Consider the following 15,352-nt stretch of genomic DNA (forward strand, 5'->3'; position numbering starts at 1 on the left):
TGGGAATGGCCCAACTCAAGTGTTCACAGGCGCCCTCTGGCTGCTGCCGGGAGGACAGACAAGGAGGGTGGGAGTTGGACCCTGTGTTAGCTACTTCTGCTTGGTCTCTTCCATTCCTCACACTGACTATTGAGTTCAGCTCAGATCTCTGGGAGACTTGCCACAGCTTTGCGTCTAAGAGGCAAGAGAGCAGGCGTACCCCGTGATTCCAGGCTCTCAGCTGGGGTTCCTTCTGCCCTGCCAGGGACCCTGCACACTGCAAGGACTTGCCTAGCATGGGTTCGAGAAACTCCCTAGTAGCTCACATGGCAGATGGTGGCATGCACAAGACTCCTACAGGCACACCAGAGGGACATTGCTCCCATGGCCATCTTAGGTCTGATGTCTCCCCACTCTTTCGGCCCTGTGACAATGCATGGTGGTGAGGCAGGACGAAAGTGCTTTTTTTAATGCTCAGACGAGCTCAGCTACATTCTGCAAACCTTTCCACAGAGCAAATGCAGACCCTTTGCAGACTTGAGGAGATTTGGTCTAGCATGTGCAGTAACCTGGGGGTAAGCCTGGGCCTGTTGGGCTTCCACCAGCTGGTGACCATGTCTCTCTGAACCTTGCTTTCCTTGGCCTTAAATGAAGATGGCAGTAGCTGTCACCCCACGTAGCCATTGGTGGAATTTATGAAAGTGCTTGGTGCTGTTCTAGAAGCCCTTGGCCGGACTGGAGCCAGGGTTTGGCGTATTGTCATTTTTCACTGGTGCCCTGCAAGGCCCTGCAGCTAGTTTTAACATCACTGTGGAGATGCACGGTTGTTACCTGCAGTTTCTCAGGAGGGCTGGGCCTTTCTTCTTTAGCATCTCATCCACAGGTCCCAGCTCCTCCTACTGGCTGCAGGCCACGCAGACAAACAGGGCCCTGCTCCTTCCTTTCCCATTACTAGTTGTCCCTTTGAATGGTTTGTTGCATGACTTCCTTCTCAGCCTTTATTATAAAAAGGATGCAAAGGGACTGGCTGTGAAAACTCTCCCTCCTCTGTACCCTGGTTCCCATCTTCAGGTTGTTGCCGTACAAGAGAATAAGAACAGTTGACAAAAGCATCCTTGAGAGCCTTCTTTTTCTCGTGGCCACCTGGCCTATGTCACAGGTTATTCCTGTGGCTCAACATTTGGGTGTTTTTTCCTTCAACAGATGCTTCTTGAATTCATTGTTGAGTACACATATGAGGATTCCTGCAGGGGAGACTCCTAAAAGTGGGGTTGCTCGGTCGAGGGTCACTTATATTTTAACTAATATCACTTAAATGAGTTTGACAGCAGGGGCGTCAAATTCATTTTCACTGGGGGCCATTTCATTTCAGCCTCTCATTGCCTTCAAAGGGCCGAATGTAATTTTAGGACTGTATAAATGTAACTACTCCTTGTTAAGCAAGAGCTCAGTGCGGCCGCCCGGTAGAAACGAAGTGCTGGGCCGGATAAAACAAGGTGAAGGGCCGGATTCAGCCCACGGGCCTTGTGTTTGACACCTGTGCCTTACAGGGATTCCAGAGAGGTGTTATCGGCTCCCATGACTGCAGGTCTGCAGGTCACGCATGGGCACATGCAGTATGTGGCTCACAGGAAGCCAGGGACAGGAAAGCTAACAGATTTTATTTTCATCACCATTACTATGATGAATTGTTCTGTATCTCTGTCCTTTCCCCCTCCTCCCTGCACAGCTTGGTCATCATGCCAGGTGGTATTCCATCTCCTTTATCTGCTAGCTCCATCCTGTGGCTGGAATGCAGGTCACTTTAAAGCCCCAGACAGGTTCTTTACATAGGCAGAGATGATGGGGGCATCTTTCAGATGTGTTCTCCTTCCGCTTGTGTGCTTTGCACTTGGATCTCTCCCCTTCTAGAACTGGAAGCAGGAATGCCCATTCTCTAGATGTGCGAGTGTGACTTTCCACTTGCAGCCAATCGTGTCTAGTGACTGTGGTCATCTACAGATGACTCACCTGCCCTGGACATTGCTGTATTCATTTGCTCTGGCTGCTTTGACAAAGTACCACAAGTTGGATGGCTTAAACATTTGAAATTTACTGTCTCTCAGTTTTAGATGCCAAGATTTTCAAATCAAGGGTCAGGGTTGGTTCCTTCAGGAGGATTTTGGTGGTTTGCGGGCAGTCATCGGTGTTCTCAGTCTCTGCTTTCGTCTTCACATGGCTGTTCCCTATGTGCATCCCCGTGTCTCCTTTTTCTAATCACATTGGCTCGCAGCCCATCCTGCTACAGTGTGACTTCATCTTGACTAATTACATCTGCAATGACTCTTTCCCACTAAGGTCACATTCAGAGGCACTGGGGGTTAGGATGTCAACATGAATTTGGGGGACATGGTTCAACTCATGACAGTTGGTAAGGGTGCTCTGTGAGATCAGCTTGGACTTCAGTGGCCCTGGGAGACTGGCACTCACGGGCTGTATCTTTTCCCTTCTGAAGCTGGTGGCAGATGTCCAGAGGCTCCATCCTGGCCCTAATCCACTCTACTACTCTCATAGTGCTACTGAGCCTTTCACAGTTTTAGCCTTGGGGTTTGGCCCACCATTTATGGTCCCCATTCCATGTGCGACATGCACATAGGCACGGGTGTGTCTCTGGAAAGGAAATCCAGTATGCACACCATTTGCTGCATGTGGGCAGAGAGCTTCTCGGGATCTGGGACACCCTGCCTCATGCCCCTGCCACTGCAAGTGTGGAGGGAGAACGCCCTTCACCGTTGCCCGATCCTGGTCTCCCTGGCAGTGCACGAGCATCTCCTGTGTTTGCTCAGGAGAGCTGGACTTCTCTCTGCCAGAGCACTTCCGGCTCCATGCTGCAGGCCCAGCGTGGGAAACTCCACACAACACAGACACACCTTGTGTTACTGCGTTTTGCAGTACTGCATTTTGTACAAATTGGAGGTTTATGGCACCTCTGAGTCACGCAAGTCTATCAGCACCAGCACCATTTTTCTTTCTTTTTTTTTTTTAAGATTTTATTTATTTATTTTTAGAGAGGAAGGGAAGGAGAGAGGGAGAGAAATATCAGTGTATGGTTGCCTCTTGTGTGTCCCCTGCTGGGAACTGGCCTGCAACCCAGGTATGTGCCCTGACTGGGAATTGAACCGCAATCCTTTGGTTCGCAGGCCTGCGCTCAATCTACTGAGCTACACCAGCCAGGGCAGCAGCATTTGTCTAATAGGCTTAGATGACGGTTAGCATTTTTTAGTAATAAAGTATTTTAAATTAAGGCATGTACGTTCTTTTTTTTTTAAGTTGTATCCACTCTGATTTCAGAGATTTTTATTTTTTTAATATATTTTATTGACTATGCCAGTACAGTTGTCCCATTTCCCCCTTCATTCCCCTCCACCCTGCTCACCCCTCGCCCACCATTCCCCTCTTTAGTTTATGACCACGTGTCTCAAGTTCTTTAGATTCTATATTTCCCATACTATTCTTGCCCTCCCCCTATCTATTTTCTACCTACTGTCTATGCTACTTATTTTCTGTACCTTCTTCCCCCTTCTCCTCCTCCCACTCCCTTGTTGCTAACCCTCCATGTGATCTTCATTTCTATGGTTCACTCCTGATCTAGCTGTCCTTTCAGTTTGCTTTTGTTTTAGGTGTGGTTGTTAATAACTGTGAGTTTGCTGTCCTTTCACTGTTCATCTTTTTTATCTTTTTTTTCTTAGGTAAGTCCCTTTAACATTTTATAAAATAAGGGCTTGGTGATGATGAACTCTTTTAACTTGACCTTATCTGAGAAGCATTATATCTGCCCTTCCATTCTAAATGAAAGCTTTGCTGGATAGAGCAATCTTGGATGTAGGTCCTTGCATTTTATGACTTGGAATACTTCTTTCCAGCCCCTTCTTGCCTGGAAGGTCTCTTTTGAGAAATCAGCTGACAGTCTGATGGGATCTCCATTGTAGGTGACTGTCCCCTTATCTCTTGCTGCTTCTAGAATTTTCTCTAGAAATTTCATTTTAATCTTAGCTAATGTAATGATGATGTGCCTTGGTGTGTTCCTTCTTGGGTCCAACTTCTTTGGGACTCTCTCAGCTTCCTGGATTCCCTGGAAGTCTATTTCCTTTGCCAGATTGGGGAAGTTCTCCTTTATTATTTGTTCGAATAATTTTTCCACTAGTGGCTGTTTCTCTTCCCCTTCTGGTACCCCTATAATTCGGATGTTGGAACGTTTAAAGATGTCCTGGAGGTTCCTAAGCCTCTCCTCATTTTTTTTGAATTCTTGTTTCTTCATTCTTTTCTGTTTGGTTGTTTCTTTTTTCCTTCTGGTCCACTCCATTGATTCGAGTCCCAGATTTGTTTCCATCACTATTGGTTCCCTGTGCATTCTGCTTCATTTCACGTAGTGTAGCCTTCATTTTTTTCATCTGTATGGCAACTAAAATCAACCAGTTCAATGAGCATCCTGATCACCAGTGTTTTGAACTGTACATCAGATAGGTTGGCTATCTCTTGATCACTTAGTGGTATTGGCTCTGTGGCTTTGAGCTGTTCTTCTTCTTGAGCCATAATGTTTTGGTTTTTTCGCACCTGTTACGTATGAGGGGTGAAAGGTTAGGTGTTCACCGGGACAGGTCAGCCCAGTTGCTGGGTTGTGACTGGGGGCAGGGTCAGAGAGGGGCAATGGCATTTGTTCTGCTCTCTCTAGGATTTCAGTCCCCTCTGCCGTTTCCCACAAGCAAATTGGGCCCTTTTAGTGGTGGTTCCTGGGTGTGTGGGCTTGTGTTTGTTCTAGGACCCTGTGGGTCTCCCCAACCAGCTCTCCTGTGAGGCTGGGAGCCTCTCCCAGCACCTCAACCCCCATAAGTTTTTCCAGTTGGTGCTTTTAGGCTTTATTTCCTGTCGCTGGGGCCCTGGGTTGCGCAGTCTGTCTCACTGACCTTTTTAAATCCTGCCTGGTTTCTCTGTGTGCAAATGTGCATCTGCGGTCAACCAACTGCCTTGTGAGCCTTATTGGGCTTTTGTCTTGCGCCTGCCCGGGTCACCAATCACCGCCTCCTCTTGTCGAAACCCCTCTCCAGCTGCCGCAGACTCTGCCTCTTACTGGTTCAGATGAAGGGTTCATTCTTGTCGGAGTTCAGTACAGTTCAATTTTCTGTCTGTTTTGGTTGTGGTTTTGTTTCTAAATCTCTGTTGTCCTTAAATTTGGTTGTGCAAGGAGGCACAGTGTTTTTACCTACGCCTCCCTCTTGGCCCTATGTACATTCTTTTTTAAAAATATGATGCTAAATAAAATTGAAATTAAAAAAAAAATATGATGCTGTTGGAACTCTTAATAGACTGCATTATAGTGTAAAAGTAACTTTTATATGCATAGGGAAAGAAAAAAATTTGTATTGCTCGCATTATTGCAGTGTTTGCTTTATTGCAGTGGTCTAGAACTGAACCTGCAGTATCTCCAAGGTCTACCTGTACTTGAGTAGACCAGGAATTTGGGGGGCAGAAATAAGGAATGATTAAGGCAGACCGTGCAAGGGACTGGGGGAGCAGTTAGAAATGCTAAGGAAAACCAGGGCACGAATAAATGTCTTAGATCTTCGTTTTGCTCATATTGTCACAGGACTAACTACTTACACTTAGAGACACTTTGTAGGGGTGGGCTGGTTTCTAAGGGGCCACCATGGTGTTATCACGTTTTGTCAATTATGTGACATTTTGACTTCTCTGAATTCAGGAGTTTTAGGTGAATTAGCATGAATTGACAGCATTTTTCTTTTTTTGTGGGTGTATAGACTAATGGTGCATTTTAGGATCACTGACTGCTTAAAGCTGATGAAACCTAGAAATTTCTGAATCCTCAAAATGACCCTGTGTGGAGGTGCTGGTACTATCAACCCGCTTTGCTGATGAAGAAACTGAGGCTCAGGGACATAGCTATCCGTCCAGGGCCTCAGCCTATAGTGGAGGAGTGGTGACTCACACGTGTTGGCAGGTGGTGGGAACCAGCAGAAACCACCCAAATTGTGTGGAAGGACTTCCTTTTCACTCCGTGGTGCTATTGGATTAAGCCAAGCGTTGGAGCAGAGGTGAGGTTGCTAAGCTGTGACCCCTACACCTCAGTCTTGTCATCTGCAAAGTGGATTAATATGTGCCCTCTTCAGTTCAGTGATGATCATAACAGGCTGTAGAATGGGCCTGGCACACAGCAAGAGTTTGCCACCTGCAGCTCCTGAATTTTGTTTGTTTTGACCTATACATAGATTTTGCTGCTAAAAATGAAAGAGGAAACTGAAGCATGGTTTGACTCAGGACATAACACTGCAGCTGTGTCAAAACCTCTGCTTGAGCCGTGGCTGGTGTGGCTCAGTAGATTGAGTGCTGGCCTGAGAACCAAAAGGTTGCTGGTTTGATTCCCAGTCAGAGCACATGCCTGGGTTACGGGCCAGACCCCTGGTAGGAATTGCTGGAGAGGCAGCCACACATTGATATTCGTCTCCCTCTCTTTCTCCCTCCCTTCCCCTCTAAAAATAAAAATAAATAAATAAAATCTTTTAAAAATTTTATTTAAAAAAAAAGAAACCTCTGCTTGATGTTTGGGTTTTCTTTTTTCCTCATAGGATGGTCCAACAGTTTGGGGTGGACTTTGAAAAGAGGATTGAGGGCTCTGGAGACCAAGTGGACACGCTGGAGCTCTCTGGCGGCGCACGAATTAATCGCATCTTCCATGAGCGGTTTCCCTTCGAGCTGGTGAAGGTAGTATTGCCAAAGCTGAGCCCTCTTTCCCCTGGTCAGGCACCCTTCTGCTCAGCCTTGAGCCTAGCCTCCTTCCAGATCTTGAGGTCTTGAACCTCCAGCCTTCAGGCCTGAGCCTGATGTGGGGAGAGTGTGGCCTGGGGGAGACGGTCCTCAGCGGGTTTCATTCCCTTGAGCAGGCAGTTTACAGGATTCTGGCAGAGTTGTACAAAAAGTTTCATTTTTTTCCTCTGACAAACATCAGTACTTGTTCTTTGCAAGATATATAGATAGTAGTGGGAACCTCACATCCCCAGCGTGTTGAAGAGGAAAATAAACAGGTTATGGACCCAGCATTAACACATAGATAATATTGTGGTATCCTTCCATATGCAGTTACGCGTGTGTGTCTAGATGTGTCTATTTGCAAAGATCTGTAAGGATGCTCTTGCAGTTCTTGGTGCTAGGATTTGATGGTGGTTTTATTTTTTAATTTGCTGAACTTTTACTTTTTACTATGAGCACATGTTTTTAAAAGAACCAATAAAGTTTTTTCAGTTAAAGATCAAAAGCTAAAAGCAGGAAAACCCTCATAACCCTAACACCCACAGATGACTTCTGTTAGCCCTTAGATGTGTGTCCTTTCGGTTATTTCTATGCAAACAGAAAGCACCACCTTGTGCTCACTTTGGCAGCACATATACTAACATTAGACCCACACGGAGGAGATTGGCACGGCCCCTGAGCAAGAGTGACATGCACATTCGTGTAGCGTTTTATATAAAGAAAGAAAGCCCCCTTGCACATGGAAACAGCACATATATTCATCCAGACTTGCGTGCATGTGTGTGTGTGTTTAAATGCTGTCTTTATACCCTGCTTTTTTTCATGTGGTGGCCATCTTTCAAAACTAGTCATAAACATTTCATGCGTTGTCAATGACAAAACAATATATTTTATATATGTCATATCATGCATTTAACCAGTCTCCCTTTGTTGGACACTTAGGGCTGTTTGGGCTTTTTTCCACATTTTTCAGCAGTTAGGAATCATTCTGTGAATGTGGCTAATTCTTTCATTCCTCGAGATAAATTTTTAGAGCATTTAAAACTACCAGGTGATATCATAGGTATATTTTTGGAGGTTCTCAATTTGTACGACAAGTAGCTCATAAAAAAGTTTATATGAATTCATGTTTTGAAGACAGCTAGAGTGTTAGTATCACAACATCCTTGCTAATACTAGGTTTTCATATTTAGAAAATGTCAACCAATTTAATATCCTCCCATGCGAATACAAATGCACACAGGAGGCAACACTGTCCAAACAAACACCTGCTCTACAGGTGGCCCAGGTACATCCTCGCATATGTTTGGTTTCTCTGTTCTCAGATGGAGTTCGATGAGAAGGACCTACGACGGGAGATTAGCTACGCCATAAAGAACATTCATGGAGTCAGGCAAGTTCTACGGGGAGAGTCACCATTCTTCCCTTCACCTCTGCAGTGCCACCCTCCAGCCAGTTGGTCCCCCCAGACCTCTGTGTGCCCCGATCTTGAGGTCTTGACAGGGTTCCTGAGTAGCTCTCAGTAGCCATAACTCTCTCCAAGGGCACCCGAGGGTGGATGTGCTTCGTCCTGTGTGACTTTGTAATGGGCCACAGGGTTGTCTGCTGCCCTTGGATTAAACATTAAACTTCCCAGTCACTTGGCATGAGCCCCAGTTACCATGGACATCTAAGAAAACTCACTGCATATTTGTCGTGGGGGGGTGGGGGGCCGCAGACCTGAGCATGATCATAGGAACCCAGTGTTTATCCCCCTCACAGGTTCCCTTGAGCCTGCTGGGTCCCCTTCATATTCCAACAAAAGTAGTCGCTCCAGCTGTCTAGTCTCACATCAACATGGGGTCCTCAGTTTGTCCTGGGGGGTTCCAGGTAGTGGACACAGGCATCTGACCCCAAGACTTGCCGTGAACTTGGTTCTTTCTCGGGAACCCGGCCCATGCCTGTGAGATTGCTGACCATGCTTTGTTTTTCTCTGACTTATCTCCCCTGCCCCGGGTTTGGATGGTTTTAGGACTGGGCTCTTCACCCCGGACCTGGCATTCGAGGCCATTGTGAAAAAGCAGGTCGTCAAGCTGAAAGAGCCCTGTCTGAAATGTGTCGACCTGGTTATCCAGGAGCTAATCAATACAGTTAGGCAGTGTACCAGTAAGGTATCGGCCCTCGGTGGGGACCTGGCCGTGGAGATGGGGTCGGGGCTTTGGTATCAGGCTCCCAGTGCTGCTTCAGCCTGTGCTCCATGTGCTTCCTCCGCCCCCACACTGCCTCGGTCTCTAACAACATGGTATGTTCCCAGAGGCTAGGGCGGGGGCTTGTCAGCTGGGGTGCAACCGGGGGTGGGGGGTGCCAGGCCGCCAGGACTGGCCAGACGTGGGCAGGGCTCCCTGGGACCCTGATACCAAGCCTAGCATGTGTCTGATGGAATTGGGGGTGTCATTGGGCTGTCGCTTTGCTACCTCTGGGAAAGAGAGGGACCCCGCGTCAGCTGCTGGAGGCCAAGCTCCCTGAATGTCCTTGTCTGTCACTTCTTGAGTGATGCCCTTGAGCTTCCCTGTAGACAGTACCTTCTCTGTCTCCAGTTCACTGAGAAAGGCCCAGACTCCAACGCAGAATGAGTGCTTGGGTCCCAATGTCAGTTAGACTCCTAGCTACCTCCTCTAGTTCCTTTGCTACTCTCAGGAGCAGTGCTGTTCTCCCAGGTAGCTAGTCCTCAGATCCACTGGGCCACAAGCACCTAAGTGTCTAAGGCCACTGCCTCCCGCCAGCAAGACCGCCAGCAAGATGTGCTGGGTTCCCCCACGGGCCTGGTTCCCAGGGCAGCATGCTTTGGCCAAGCAGCTGAGGCGCTTCCTGGTGGGCAGTTTGTGCTTGCACGTCCACGATGGCCACAGAGCTCTGGGTCAGCCTTCCTAGGCAGGGGTTTCTGCTTGGGACTTCTGTTTTCAGTCTGGAAAAGCCCACATTTGCTTCTTAAGCTTCTTCGATAGGAAAAGGGAGGGGAAAGAAACCCAGATGGGTTGGAGATTTTCACCCTGGAGCTCATTGTTACAGATACGAGAACTCAAAACATCTGCACACCCTTAGCATTTGCATCATGACACTGACCCTTAGCACTTCTGTAATTAAACCCAGGTCAAGTCCACCTCTCATATCCAGGATGTCTCTTTGATCTGAAGCAGCTTCCGGGGCAAATGCGGGCACAGGCTCCACCATGCATGTCACTAACCAGCTGACTCTCGTTTCTCTCTTTCTCTGTCTCCTGTCCCGGGTTTGTGGCCTACACTGTCTCTGGGTGTCTTTCTACTGGTCCCACCCTCCGCATGACCCAGGACGGGGCTCTTCACCCCTGATATGGCCTTTGAAGCCATTGTGAAAAAACAGATTGTAAAACTCAAAGAGCCAAGTTTGAAGTGTGTTGATCTCGTGGTCTCAGAATTGGCCACAGTCATTAAAAAGTGTGCTGAGAAGGTAACAGAAGGTTTCATTCTTATCACCCATGCATTTGTCCCCATCTTCTCCCTCTGTTGTTAGTCTTGACCCACGCATCTGGGAAACTCTGCTCGGATGGACCCCGCCCGCCATGGTCCTGTTGTCACTTGGTCCAATATCTCAGCTTTGCATTTGCAGGCAAAATGGGACAACTTGCATCACATGGGTGTTGTGCCTTTGCAGTTTGGGCTCCTGAAGGGGCAGGGAGGCCTTTGGTGTTGCCAAAAGCATTTACTCATCAGGCATCAGGGACGAGAGTCAGTGCCGTTTCTGGCCCTTAGAGAAAGGGCGTCTGTACACTCACCAAAACCGTGAAAAATTTCAGTGTGCAGACCTTCATGTCCTAATGCCACGGGGCGTTTACTAGGTTTTCATCAAGGAATTTTGACAGTCTGCTCAATTTTCTTCAACTTGTGGACTTAACCCAAACTGCACAAGGTGGGCTCTTCATGTGTTCGGTTTGGTTGCTGCTGCAAAGTGTGGGCTCTGGGGGCGTGCGAGGAGTGGATTCCAAAGATAAGATGATGAGGAATAGTTTCCTACAAAGGGGTCCCTCCGAGATAGATGGCCCAGATGCCAACCTACCATCCTAGAACAGTTGCTACGTGCGCACAAGCTGAGTGAGAGCACTCACCCCAGTGACCAGTAGCTTTAACTACAGTCAGTGTCTTCACACTCACCCAGTGTTGGGTGGGAGGGGGGTGGCTGTCACCCACTTCCTCTGCCAATTTCCACCTCTGAATCGCATTTTCAAAAAGCATCTTTGCTTGTGCATGGGCACCCTGTCACTCACTCCGGCCCACTGTCCCCCCACTGTCCCTTTGTCTCTCAGCTGGAGCAGCTGTGAGACAGGAGTGAGGTGGGGACTCGGTGGGCCTACCCCATGTCACCCACCTTCCCTCATGTTTTCAGTGTGGTTCACATTGCTTCCTAAGCCATGAGGACCCAGCCAACGCTGCCACTCTGCTTTCCCCCCAGCTCAGCTCCTACCCCCGGTTGAGAGAGGAGACAGAGCGAATTGTCACCTCTTACATCCGCGAACGGGAGGGGAGAACCAAGGACCAGGTACTGGCTTTTTGTTTTAATTATCAGATATCATTTGGTTGTAGGAAATCTTGAGTGTAAAGTTCTTTGAGTTTGGTTTTCATTATTTTTTTATGTGGAGAGTGCATTTATGAAAATTAGGGGCAGTGAGACAAGGCAGGGCTCAGGCTAGAAGAACAGGAGAGCCCAGGCGGGTGGGGGAGTGAGCGGGCGGGGAGAATGGAGACAGTGGTACTTGAACAACAACTAAGAAAACAGAGAGAGCCGAGCAGGGCTGCTTTGGCTCACCGAGAGGTCAGAGCAAAGGGGCCTTGGACCGAGGTTCGCAGGGTTAGCCCGGGATGAGCTGCCGCTGCCTGTTGCCATTCCAAGTCTCATGGGGTCCCTTAGAATTTAGGAGATTCATGTCTGAGAGGGAAGAAAGAGCACATGGCTGTGCTCCGAAAAAGGGGAGCACCCCCCGTTCTTTGAGTTTTGACACATACATACAGTAACCCCTCACCTCCATCTCAATACAAAACCATTCTGTCACACCCCCGAATTCTCCTTTGCCCCTTTGTCATTGACCCTTATAGACCCCAAGCCCTGGCAACCACGTGGCTGCTCCCTGTCCTGTGGTTTTGCCCTGTCTTTCCAGAATATTCTGTGAATGGTCTCCTGTACTGCATAGCCTTTTTTTCTTTAGTTGACTTATTTTAGAGAGAGAGAGGAAAAGGGAGAGAGAAATATTAATTTGTTGTTCCTCTTATTTACATATTCATTGGTTGGTTCTTGTATACGCCCTGACCTGGGATTGAACCTGCAACCTTGGCATCTCAGAATGACTCTCTAACCAACTGAGCACCCAGCCAGGGCTACATAGCCTTTGCTTCTGACATCCTTCTCTCAGTGTGATGTATTTAGCATTCATCCCTGTTGTTTGTGGCGCTCGTGAAGTTTGTTACTTTTGATCGGTAAATGTGTAGACCACAGCTTGGTTATCTGTTTGCTTGCCAGAGTACATTAGGGTGCTTTTTCTTTTAATTTTCCTGTGAAGACCATCCGAGCACACACAAAGGTACAGTGGGACCCCTCCAAGCAATCAAAGTGGCAGTCTCACCCGTCCCCTGCTGAGTGCACCCAGGGCCTTTATACAACCCAACACCTGGTCTGAGTCACTTTCCCCCAGTTGTCTGCTGTGGTCTTTTGGCAGCTGTTTGTTTAAACCAGAACTGAAGCAAGCCTATGTGTTGTATTTGGTTGTGATATCACCTGTTTAGAATGGTTCTCTCCCCTTGACACTGATGAAAAAGAAACTGGCTCATTTGTCCTTCACTGTTTTCCCCAGTCAACCTGTGCCTTATTTCACTTTGCTTCTGTAGCCTAGAAGCTGCATCAAAAGTGTGAGAGATTTCAATACATTTTGTTGTCAGTATTGTGAAGGATGCTGCTGTCTCTTCCAAACACACCACAGTCCCTGGTTGCCTCCCTGTCAACACTGCTGGGCTTGATCCTCTGGCTCCAGGGGAATGGGATTTAGGCTTCATGAAATTGGCGACAGTGGATCCCATGGTCGGAGCACCCCAGCATTTTCCAACAACCCCACAACGTCTGGCCTAGCACCTGGTGTGTTTTATGCTTGAGGGCTTGGAGGCACTGTTGAAGGGCATGTCCTTCATCTGAATGACATCCCACCTGCTCCTCTGCGCCTGTGTGTGTCTTTCCTTTTAATGTCTTCATCTGGCCACATTTTCTTTGCTGTTTAAATGTAGCACTTATGAAATGCCAGGTACTAGGTAAAGACTTTATAAATATTGTGAATTACTCAACCCTTTGAAGCGGGCCTCTTGCGCCCCTATTCCACAGCTTGATAACTTGGGGCCCAGGGTCACATAGTGAGACAGTAGCTGAGCCAAGCCTGCAGCCCAGGTGGTTAGCCCCAGAGGCTGTGTCTGTGACCACCACGCTGGGCTGCTTCACTCTTCTCTGTTGGCTCAGTCTTAGTTGTAAGTCCTTGATATCTGGAAGCACCAGCGTCCCCTTTCTTCTGCAGCTGTACTCCAGAGCGTGTGCTGGGGGTAGGTGTATGTGTGACACCCGTTCTACCTTGAAAGCAGCATGGTTCTGCACCATCCCCCCAACTCTACTCCCCATGCGAAAAGCACTCCATCCACTTCCCCTCCTTGCCTTGCGGGCTCTATACAGATGCTTCTCAACTGATGAGTTTATGAAGATATAACCTCATTGTAGCATCCGATAACCTCATCATAACTTGAAAATATAGTAAGCTGAGAATGCATTTAACAAGGCCCAACCTACTGAGCATCATAGCTTAGCCTAGCCTACTGTAAATGTGTTCAGAACTTACAGGAGCCTACAGCTGGGCAGAATCATCTAATACAATGAATACATTGTAGAGTATCAGTTGCTGGCCCTCATGATCGCTTGGCTGACTGGTAACTACGACTTGCCCAGCATCATGGGAGAGTATCATATCACATATCACTAGCCCAGGAAAAGACAAAAATTCGAAATATGGTTTCTACTGAATGCCTATCATTTTCACACTGTTACAAAGTGGAAGAGTCATACATAAAACCATTATAAGTTGGAGATCATCTATACTCACAATGCCTTCTACTTTCCCTCAGATTCTTCTTCTCATCGACATTGAGCAGTCCTACATCAACACAAACCACGAGGACTTCATTGGATTTGCCAAGTATGTACTGTTCGGGACAGGGGCCACGGGGTGGTGCCAGTGCACTCTCAGTCGGGATTCCCTGTGTGGGCTGGGCATCTCAGGATGAAGTATCAGGACAGTTGCCTGGATTATTAGCAGCCCATTGCTATTATTCCCACTGCATCTCCTATGGGGCACTAGTGGTTTAAGGAAGAAAGTACAGTCCTGAGGTCAAACTCATGAGGCAAGGACAAGACTAGCCAGTGTCCAGTGCTTCCTTTCCCGAGGGACTTCTCGGGAGAGGAGCCTTTCATAGACTCCTGTGCAGTTTTCCTAGACTCTCCATTCACACGTGGCCCTTTCACAGAGCATCTCATGAGGTCAGGGCTACCTAAGATCACCATGGCTTCCATTTATACACTGTAGACTTAAAACCAGAACCGTACGTGGGACCTGGATAAGGGACTAGAACAGGGAGCTCTGATTTTAGCAAGATGTAGATATAAAGGCTCGTGGTCTCAGGCATCCTCCCACTGGTTCATTCCATCAGCCCCTGCACCACCCCGTCCTTAGTGAGCTGGGGCCTCACATGGGTTGTTCTGGTGGCTCACAGAGGTTGTCTTTCTTGAGTCCAGTAGAATAACAGACCATTGGTAGCCAGCTGCCTTGTATCACTTAGCAAATATTGCTGGTGTGCCTTCTCTGTTCCAGGCCCTATGACACAGCGGTGAACAAGCACAGACCCAGGTCCCCACCCTCAAAGGAAGGTCTCATGCCAGGGACAGACATACACCCAGATAGTTAAGACACAGTGTGGTTAGTGCCAGGGCAAGGGCTGTGTAGGGCCGTGGGAGTCCACCAGGTGGTCTTCTGGCATGGTCTTGGGGGTGTAGGGAGGTGCCTTTGAGGAGGGGCCTACTAGAGCCCAATCTCGACCTAGCAGGCTGGAGTGAGAGAGGGTATTCCTGTCAGAGGTCTCTCTGTTGGGGCTAAGTAGTTGCCAGGTAGAACATTTATCAGTGCACACAACACAGTTGATTGAGCAGCTGTTCTGTACTGGGAACATGGTAGGTGAAGAAATAAGGGCCTCATCAGAAACTTCAGGCCCCAGCTGTGCTAACCCTGTGGGGGGTGGGCTGGGAGGCACAGTCTGTGGGCCACCCACAGGTGGGGTTCTCAGAGTCTGGGGAGCAACCCCTCCTGCTCCTGTCCCCAACAGCAGTTGTGTGTGGGCTGAAAACACTGTTCCTCCCTTTTGGTTTGCTGCTGTTTTCCTCACCTTGATGTCTCTGCTTCTCACACTTCATCCACAGTTCCTTCTCACAATCTCTCCTGTTTTTCCTTTGACCACTCCACTCTTTCCTCTGGATTCCTGCGCCT

At 48.2% G+C, this 15,352-nt stretch overlaps 1 protein-coding gene and 1 non-coding gene across 13 annotated transcripts in view; both read left to right on the plus strand.

Annotated features, from left to right (window-relative positions):
• The window catches only part of DNM2 (dynamin 2), a 90,545-nt gene that overhangs the window by 53,797 nt on the left and 21,396 nt on the right, over positions 1 to 15,352 (plus strand). For 8 of the 12 annotated variants that reach the window (XM_053658574.1, XM_037153953.2, XM_053658570.1 and 5 more), the window contains exons 8-12: positions 6,600 to 6,735; positions 8,106 to 8,173; positions 8,792 to 8,930; positions 11,245 to 11,331; positions 13,941 to 14,011. In XM_053658574.1, coding sequence (XP_053514549.1) covers positions 6,600 to 6,735; positions 8,106 to 8,173; positions 8,792 to 8,930; positions 11,245 to 11,331; positions 13,941 to 14,011 — 501 coding nt within the window. Of the gene's footprint in view, positions 1 to 6,599; positions 6,736 to 8,105; positions 8,174 to 8,791; positions 8,931 to 10,106; positions 10,246 to 11,244; positions 11,332 to 13,940; positions 14,012 to 15,352 lie in introns of all 12 variants that reach the window. The other 4 variants (XM_053658571.1, XM_037153948.2, XM_037153950.2 and 1 more) reach the window with 1 other exon arrangement.
• Positions 7,394 to 7,500, plus strand: LOC119055691 (U6 spliceosomal RNA). The gene has a single exon (XR_005083736.1). It is a non-coding gene; the product is annotated as a U6 spliceosomal RNA (small nuclear RNA).

This window comes from Artibeus jamaicensis, unplaced genomic scaffold, assembly GCF_021234435.1.
Source record: "Artibeus jamaicensis isolate MK-2021 breed Jamaican fruit bat unplaced genomic scaffold, CSHL_Jam_final scaffold_537, whole genome shotgun sequence".
Taxonomy (NCBI): domain Eukaryota; kingdom Metazoa; phylum Chordata; class Mammalia; order Chiroptera; family Phyllostomidae; genus Artibeus; species Artibeus jamaicensis.